This window comes from Mastomys coucha, unplaced genomic scaffold, assembly GCF_008632895.1.
Source record: "Mastomys coucha isolate ucsf_1 unplaced genomic scaffold, UCSF_Mcou_1 pScaffold7, whole genome shotgun sequence".
NCBI classification, from domain to species: domain Eukaryota; kingdom Metazoa; phylum Chordata; class Mammalia; order Rodentia; family Muridae; genus Mastomys; species Mastomys coucha.
In genome coordinates, this window is record NW_022196913.1 from 56,122,518 (window position 1) to 56,131,955 (window position 9,438).

The 9,438-nt window shown below is 46.7% G+C and overlaps 1 protein-coding gene across 3 annotated transcripts in view; it reads right to left on the reverse strand.

Moving 5' to 3' along the window:
* Sema4d (semaphorin 4D) overlaps nucleotides 1–9,438 on the reverse strand; it is a 108,545-nt gene that overhangs the window by 4,104 nt on the left and 95,003 nt on the right. Inside the window, exons 18-19 of one of the 3 annotated variants that reach the window (XM_031359553.1) lie at nucleotides 8,129–8,156; nucleotides 2,003–2,212 (exon numbers count right to left, since the gene is read on the reverse strand). In XM_031359553.1, coding sequence (XP_031215413.1) covers nucleotides 2,003–2,212; nucleotides 8,129–8,156 — 238 coding nt within the window. Of the gene's footprint in view, nucleotides 1–2,002; nucleotides 2,213–8,128; nucleotides 8,160–9,438 lie in introns of all 3 variants that reach the window. The other 2 variants (XM_031359552.1, XM_031359551.1) reach the window with 2 other exon arrangements.

Genomic DNA, 9,438 nt, shown 5'->3' on the forward strand with positions numbered 1-9,438 from the left:
ACTGAGCACCAGCCTGTCCCATCGGCACCATGCACTGAGCACCAGCCTGTCCCATCGGCACCATGCACAACATAACATGTGCAGGGAACTTCTGAGGGCCACAGTTCTGACTCCGAACCCCTGCACCACTGACTTCCCAGTGAGCCCCAAGCCATGCTACGTGGTCCAGATCCCATGCTCTGAAAAGGGCAACTTGGAGAGAAGGAAATGGGGAGAGTGAGGTCTGCTCATATGCTCTAAGGGAAAGAGAAGATCTGCAAAATGCAATAGAATCAAAAACTTCAATGCTCAAAGAGCTAATAGTTTGGAAGGTAAGGCTGAGAAAATGCATGAGGAAGTAGAAAAATTAAGAGATGACAGGAAAGGAAAAGTTGAAGCCTCAGGGAAGCAGCTGCTCAAATGTCACAGCTTGGAAAAGAACCTGAACAGTAGATGGAGAAAAGTGAACAGGGCCATGAAAATGCCCCGAGCAGGAGAGCTGGGGGGAGTGTAAAAAGACCAAGCCATTTTGAATTATCACTGCTTGAGAAAACAAGCTTCCAGATAAAATTTTAAAAAAGGCCTCAGGTGACAGATACATAGTGAGACTCTTAAAAAAAAAAAAAAGTGGGGGGAGGGATCAGGTAAAGGTCCCAGCACCAGCAAACGGTACCCTCAAGATGCCAGAGTGGTGTGTCAGGACTGTCTGCATACTCAAGCAAACTAACACTAGAGGGACACAAGCTTTCAAAGTGTTTGCTTCCATACTAGTTCTACAAGGCATGCCTCAAGACATTGCATAAAAACTAGCTGTTCAATAAAAGAACACCCAGGAAATCAGACCCTTGATCCAACATGAAGACAACTCTGCTCTCAAAGTGACAAGTGATTCCAAAAGCAGGTGTGCTACATGTCTCAGGATGTTGAGGTGGGAGGATCACAGGAAAGCCAGGTTAGGCTGCAGTGTGAGTGATTGCCTCAAAAAGCCATCCAAAAGTGACACACAGCAGCTGAGGGATGATGACAAGCCAGCGTGTTTAATGGCCAAGTGAGTAGCTGTTGGGTTGTGGTGACTAAGTATCCCGTAACTGGAAATCAGCAGAAGTACACCACATGGAAAGTGGAACAGGAAAGGGGTATGTGCGCCCGTGCACGCATGCACAGTGGAGGTCAGGGATCAATCCCAGATGTCATTTCTCTGGAGCCATCCACCTGGTTTCGTGAGACAAGGTCTCCCTATGTCCTGGGGCCTGCTGACTTGGCTAGGCTGTTAAGCCAGTGAGCCCTGGGACTGCCTGCTTCTGCCTCCCCAGCAATAGGATTACAAATGCATGCCATCACACCCAGACTTTATACTATTACATTCTTCTATTGAGAGCACACACCCATGTTCACCTGTGTGTGGAAATCAGAGAACAACTTGATATCAGTTCTCTTGTTTCTACTACGCAGGTCTCAGGGATCAAACTAGTCACTCACTTGGCAAGCACCTTTACTCACTGAGCCTCACAAACTCCACACTCAGTTTTTTCCTTGGGTCCTGGGGATAAAACCCATCTGGCATGGCAAACACTTTATCAATAGCTTCATCTTGCCAGCCTCAGCTCAGCTGCCTTTTTTAGTAACATAAATTCAGATCCCCATATTGGAAAGTGAGAGGTAAGCAGTGCATAGTATGTGTGCTGTGTAAGTGGTCTTACACACAGAACCACATGGCATCTATGATATGTGTGTATGTATATGCAAGCATACATACATGCAGCATATGAGTGTAGCGCTTGTGTGCACACGTGTACATTAACATATAACAGTGAAAGGTTAGGTCAAACAGGTTCTCAAACTGGAGCTACACGCCCACTGTCTTTAGACAGGCTAAATAGTGATAACCAGTCCCTAGAAGATAACCACACCCACCCTTAGACCTCACCTCCCCACCAGACATTCTAGCACACTTGCATGGTCTCAACCTCTGGCTCCTTGTTGCACTGTGCACCCCTTCCTCAGTGAAGTGGACCACACTTACCATGTCTCATCACAGTGATGTGAACCTTTGAGGTCTGGTTCCCTGCTGAGGACAGGACAGAGCAGCTGTATTCAGTGGTTTCTTGAATGGTGTCCCGAAGCCAGCTGAGGGCATGGGCCCTGCCATCAGGCAGGGCATGGGTCTGCATAGGTACACACGTCTTCAGGACATGCCTGTTCTTCTCCCAGATGAAACGGATATCTGCTGGACCTGCAGACACATGGACTATCTCCACATCTCCACTCAAGACTCAAGGGAGTTTTGCAAATGAAGGGCCATCTTGGTCTCAAATAGACAAACAGTGACTTGGGAGAGCTTCCAGCTCTGTATTAGGTCTCTCCTGGAAGAGCTAAGCCACAAAGCACCACACCCACCCTTAGACCTCACCTCCCCAGCAGACTTCTAGCACACTTGCATGGTCTCAACCTCGGGCTCCTTGTTGCACTGTGCACCCCTTCCAGGAGGTACCCTTTCTGTGGGTGCTTTTGAGCCATGTGGAACCCCGTGACCTCCAACTCCTGATCTGCCTGGCTCCACCTTCCAAATGCCAGGATTACATGTGTGTATTACTTCACCATGCCTGATTCTTAGGTTTTTTTTTTTTTTAAAACAGTAATTATTGAAAAGATAAAGACTATAGCCAAGTGTAGTGGCACACACCTCTAATACCAACACTCAGGAAGCAGAGGCAGGTGGATTTCTGTGAGTTCAAGAGAGAGGTCTCTCTACATAATGAGACTCTGTCTTCAAGACGAAGGCCACCTGTTTCCACCACACTATTCACACTATTTCTACCACATCCTATCCAAGGCAGCACTGGGGTGACTTCAGCTTGTCTGACACACAGGGCCCTGGCAAGTGGGTAAGATAAGGGCATCCAGTAGAAGAGAGGGGCTCTGTGACTCAAACCAGAAGACCCCCCCTCCCCCCGCACCTCCCAAGCAGGCAGAAGCTGAAACTCAGGCCCTAAATTCCTTCTAGGGTGTCTGGGGCTTGCCATTTCTAGGGAATCATAAAGAAAGGTTGAGTTCTGGTCACTTTGCCAAAACCAGTTGTGATGGCAACAGGTCACTTCCCCGTTAGTGCTGACTTATGGGTATGTATAGTATAGTCTGGGTATCAGACTTCACCCTAGAGCTCCAGAGCTTCAGGCCATGCTAGGACATGCTACCCTCTATCCACCAAGGAGAAGGCAAAACAAAGCAGCTACACTCATACACTCATACATGGTTCACTCCCTGGCCCTACCTGGGACTTGGCTAAAGATGGCCCAATGGTTTAAACCAGCCTAGGGGTGCTACATTTCATCTGTTACTGTTGCCAGGTATGTGATGTGCCAAGCTGAGCTGGGCAGGCCAGGACTAGCCAGCCAGGTCCTGCCACCTTCATGTGATCATACACACACACACACACACACACACACACACACACACACGTAGGTCTGCCTGGGTCCAGTTAAGCACCCCACCAGCAAGAACAAGGGCACCTCTTGCTGAGAGTCCTAGTTCTTGATGGTGCCTCCCTGCTCCTGATGAGCTGAGCTCACCTGAACTAAAGTGGCAAAAGCACATCACATCCCCAAGGGCATCACATCACGAGGCTAGGTCTTAAGCTCCCTTGATACTAGCCCAGCCAGGAATGGGGGACTCTCAACCAGAGGAGAAAGAAAATAGCAATCTCCACCTGGGGCTCAAAACACTGAGCAGGAAAAACAACAACAATGACAACAAAAGCAAAACAAAACAAAACAATCCCAACAACCAAGGCAGAACCTAGGAACTCTTAAGAATCACTTGGCACTGTCCCCAGCTGTGAGGCTAGGATATGTGGGTGGCCAAGGGTGGGAGAACTTGCCCTGGGGAAGGAATCGTACTAGGCAGGGAGTTTGCACTAGTCAGGTACAAGTCACAGGTTGGATTTTTTTCTTTCTAAGACAGTATCTCAGTATAGCCCTAGCTAGCCTTGAACTTTATGTAGCCAAGGATGACCTTGAGCTTGTGATCTTCTTCATGCCTTCACCTCCCACATGCTGTGGTTATAGGCCTGCACGCCTGAACAAGTTAATGGAGTACTGAGGCTCCGACCTGGGGCTTCATGCATTCTACCAACAGAATGCCAGCCCCACAGACTGGACTTTTGAAGAGATTTTTCGTTTATTACTTTGGGCCTGGAGTCTCCTCACTTCACCAACCTTGGCATCGATTCATCACCATCTGGTCCCCTCATCAATGACCCCTATGGTGTTGTTACAAGCTTTCCTCTTAAGCTGGACCAAGTACACACACAACTCGACAATCCCAGGGATGGGTCCAAGGCAGTAATGCAACAGGAGGGCCACAGGCTGTTTCTGTTAGTAACAATCAGGAAATGTCATGGGGGTGGGACACACAAGTGGTAGGAAGCCACTACAGTGACAGTCACGGGGACACTCTCAGAGAAACTGATTTCAAAAAAAGCAAAATGAAAAACATGTAGTACACACCGTGTTTGGCAGGGCTCTAGAGGGTTAACAGAATATAGTGTGTTAGTGTGTATACATGTGTATGCTCATTCATACATGTAGGGGGTGAAGACTGATGTCAATCAAGTGTCTTCCCCTATTGTCTGTCACTGTATATATTGAAACAGGGTCTCAACTATACCATGAGCTCATTGAATCAGCTAGACTGGCTAGCCAGCTTCCTCCAGGATCTCCCTTTCCCACCTCGGGAACACTGGGATTATAGGTGGGCTATTGGAGCTGCCTGCCAGGCATTAGGTACATGCTGGGGACCAAACATCTGGTCCCCGTGCTGCACAGCAAGTGCTTTGTCGTTGAAATCCCTCCCCAGCCTGGGGATTGGTTTCCTTTTATGTGTTTAGGTGTTTTGCTGGCTTGTTATCGATGCACCACAAGTATGCAGCCTGAAGAGGCAGCATTTCATGCACTGGAACTGGAACTGCAGGTAGTGTGACCCACCATGCAGGTGCTGGGAATCAGACCCACGTCCTTTCCAACAACAAATGCTCTTAGGTGCTGCTGCATCTCTCGAGCACCATGAATTTCTAAAATATATTTCCAAGAGTTTATGAGTAACAAGTATAAGTGAGTGTTACTTTTGTAATACAAAAAGCCACCGAGGCAGAATCGGCTGAGTGTGGTGAAGCACACCTGAGATCCCTGTACTCAGGAGACAGAGACAGACGGTTAACCACAAGTTCAAAGCCAACCTGAGCTATACAGTAAGTTCCATAATTCCAGGCTAGCCAGATCCATGCTAAGGTTGTGTCTCTAAATAAATACATAAATTTAAAAAATTAAAAAGCAAACAGACATCCGTAAAACCAGGAACGTGCCAGTCTCTGAGGGACATTCCAAAGGTGTCCCAGAAGCACCTGTGACTGCCCGTCTGACTGCAGACTAGTGGACAAGCCCTGCAGACTTAATTTCTATAGTTTGCTTTCTACTCAAGTATTTTCAATTCTAGCCACTGACAACTCCATGTATTTTCAGGTGTATATGAACACATCTGCTGGGGACAGCATAAGATGACAGGTACTGCCTGCAGTAGGCCAGGATGGAGACATCTCAGAAACCCGCAGCAGTTTCTTGTAGAAAAGGATGGCTTCTGGGACCCTGAGAAGCAGGAGACACATCCCTCCAGGGGACCTGCCATCTGAAATAAGGGACTGCCTGCAGTAGGCTGGGATGGAGATATCTCAGTAGCCCACTGCAGCTCTTTGTAAAAAACAGTTGTTCCCATTTCTCCTAACCTTAGCCCTGGACAATGGCTATATAGATTTCATTTGTGTGTGACTGCTTTTCAGTTGGCCTTGGTGTGCATAATTATTCTATTATATATGACTTTATTTTTCTTTTTCTTTTTTAAGATTTATTTATTTTATGTGTATGAGTACACTGTAGCTGTACAGATGGCCGTGAGCCATCATGTGGCTGCTGGGAATTGAATTCAGGACCTCTGTTTGCTCCAGCCCCGCTTGCTCTGGTGTAATACACTGTAGCTGTCTTCAGATGCACCAGAAGAGGGCGTCCGATCTCATTACGGATGGTTGTGAGCCACCATGTGGCTGCTGGGATTTGAACTCAGGACCTCTGGAAGAGCAGTTAGTGCTGTTACCCACTGAGCCATCTCGCCAGCCCCTATATATGACTTTCTTACTTCTTTCTCCTTCTGCTCTGGTGAATTCTGTGAAACTAGATGTTGTTCCTTGATGTAATGATTTTTAAACAATTAAAAAATTGAGGCATGGGGCACAGCACAACATAGTCCTAATGGCCCAGGTGCATGCTGTGTGTTCTCATCTTGGAAACAATGTAATAACTGCACAATGGTAGTTCCAGATTAATGCTTGACTTGCAAAGAAAGTTTGAAGAAATTATTAGAAAATGAAATGAGTCCAACATAGGGACCCCAAGAAAGGAAAAAAATTATTGAAGTTATAAAATAAGTTGCACAATATTTGAGAGTGGTTCTTGGATAAGCAAGTACAGAATATGTAAAATCTTATATTAGTGAAACTAAGTCAAAACACTGGGACTCTTAGGAGAATCATGTGTGCAACGTACAGAAGCAAAAGCTAGCGGAACTATTGATTTAGGGTTAACTTGATTCTTTCTGGCCACTGCCTGGCAGCTTTGCCCATGTCATTTATCATTAGAGCTTCATAAGAAAATGCAAGTAGCTGGCCTCGGAGCTCTGTGTTCTGAAGTATAATAAGTTAAAGTTTAAATAATGATAAGTTTGCAATTATTATTATTTTGGCTATAGGTCTTGGATTAGGGAAGCTTGAAACTTTGGGGAACAATTGTAACTCTTGATTCTTTGTGGGATGTGGTCATTCTTTTGAATTTGATTTGGTAATGATTATACAATGTCTTTTTTTTTTTTTAATCTGCTTTTGGAGTATCGATAAAGGACTGGGACAAGAAAAAGGCGAGAGAGCACATAGAGAACAAATGTGGAGAGCAAATAGTGAGCATGTAGAGAGCAAGTGAGGAGTATGTGAGGGGAATGTGGAGAGCGAATGAAGAGTGAAAGAGAAAACATGAGAAGAGCATGTGAAAAGTGAGTGAAGAGAGAATGTGAAGAGTGAGGCATGTATGGAGTGTGTGTGTGTGTGAGTAAAAGGAGAGTGCATGTGGTGTGTGTGTGTGTGAGATATGTGTGAAGTGTGTGTGTGAGAGTGAAAGGGGAATGCATAGAGGTGGGTATGAGTGTGAGACTTCAAGAAAAGAAAAATACACAGGAGAAAAGCAGAGTGCGCAGAAAAATACAGAGTGTGTGCAGCCTCAAGCTGCAAGTGAATGCACAAGAGAGAAAGAGCAGAGAATGAGAGAGAAAAGAGAGAAACTTTAAGCCTTGAAAAATTGCCTGTCAGCTTGTACCCAAAAAGTAGTCTGTGTACATTTATTATGCGCCTTCCAGGTATCCCTGCTTCCAGTTGAGAACTCCAATCCTGTGTCGAGGCTGGACCCCAGCACGTATCTACATGCTTATACACACACCTGTATACAGATGTCCATCCACAGGGGAGCACAGATGGAGTCATCCCTTAGTATCCGCAGGGTATCAGTTCTAGATCCATGATGACATCCAAAGACATGTTTGCAGAAAACCCACATGTACTTCCTCCCGGAGACTTTGAATCGTTTCTACATTTCTTAGAATACCTAATACTATGAAAACACTACTTAAATAGTTGTAAAACAGTTTGTTTAGGGAACAATGGTATGGCAGAGTCTGTATAGATAGATTCAGGACAGGTACAGTTTTGTGGATTTGGATTCATAGCTGGTAGGATCCCGGATGTTACCTGCAGACCTTAGAGCCAAGCACACCCTTGGCATAGGACTCAATGCCTTTCAGGGAAACATATTGTCTTAGCCATTCCTCTGCAGGCGGGCATCAATCTACAATCCAACTGGAAGAACTAATTCTTGAGGTGTTACAACCAAGGATGAACATGAAACACTAACTCCAGTCTTTTGTTGTTTGTTTGTAGATCAAGTTTGTGGTGGGAGTTGGAAACATGAAGGGCACACTGGCCACAAACCCCACACCACAGCACCTATAAACCTAAGTGTGTCATAACTGTAAAACATGAAAGAGGTGAAGAGGTACTTACCCTCTGTTGGTTCTTTAACTATCCAATCCTTCTGAGTGCAGGAATCAAAGATAGGGAGAAGGAGTGTTAAAAACAGCAGGCAGTGCCACCCCCTCAGTACTGTGCCATCTGGCACTGGGTGATAGACCCAGAACCGGACCTATGTGTCACAGTTGCCCAGGCATGTCCCACCCACAGGGTTCTCAGAGTTCTTTCACCCATGTCCCAGTTAGGGGTTCACTGAAGCTAACAGTTGTTTCTGTTTTGTGCCACCTGCCTCAAATACCTTCATGTGATGGTAAGTATTGCCAGCTTGACACGATCTAAAATCACCCAGGAGGTATGCCTCTAGGCATGCCTGTGAGGTTGGCCATGGTGGCACACGCTGTTAATCCCAGCATTCAGGAAGCAGAGTCAGGAGGATTTCTGAGAACTGGAAGACATCACGGTCTACATAGTTCCAGGCCAGCCAAGGCTGTGATGCCCCCAACCGGGGGTGAGGTGGGGGTGGGGTCTTCGAAGCACAAGCTGAGTACTAACATGCATCACTGCTTCCCGAGTATAAGTGCATGCTCCTGCTGCGTTACTCGTGGACTCAGACTGTAAACCGTAATTAAAACCTCTCCTTGAGCGGGGCGGTGGTGGCGGCGGCGGCGCACGCACACCTTTAATCCCAGCACTTGGGAGGCAGAGGCAGGCAGATTTCTGAGTTCGAGGCCAGCCTGGTCTACAGAGTGAGTTCCAGGACAGCCAGGGCTACACAGAGAAACGCTGTCTCAAAAAACCAAACCAAACCAAACCAAACCAAACCAAACCAAACCCTCTCCTTGAGTTGCTTTTGTCAGGTATTTAGTCATACACATGGGCTCTTCCTGACATCAAGTTAGTGGGTACTAAGCATCCTGGGAAGGATTCTGACCCACCTGTCCCTGTGGGCTGGACACTCCCCAAAGCCTGTACTCAGACCACAAAGGCTCTTTCAAAGCTTCCCTCAGCTTCAGGGTTCCACTCATTCATCCAGTTTCACCCAAGACACATAAGCAAGTCTAGGACCAGGCGGAGCTTTAAGCATATTTTTTTCTAGGAACTTCTCTCATACTGTAGCCTCAGATTTCATGAGTGCCCCCAGTGGCTACATGCCATTAGTCCAGATAGCTGCTAGCTCAGATGGCACCTTATCTGGCCCTTGCCAGCCTGCAATTTAGATCAAGTACAGGCACGTCTGTTACTTATGAGGGGAGGCTTAAGCTTGTGGCCTCTCCCCGACTCTGCCCCCAGAGCTTGAGTCCTCTCCCCGACTCTGCCCCCAGAGCTTGAGGCCTCTCCCCGAC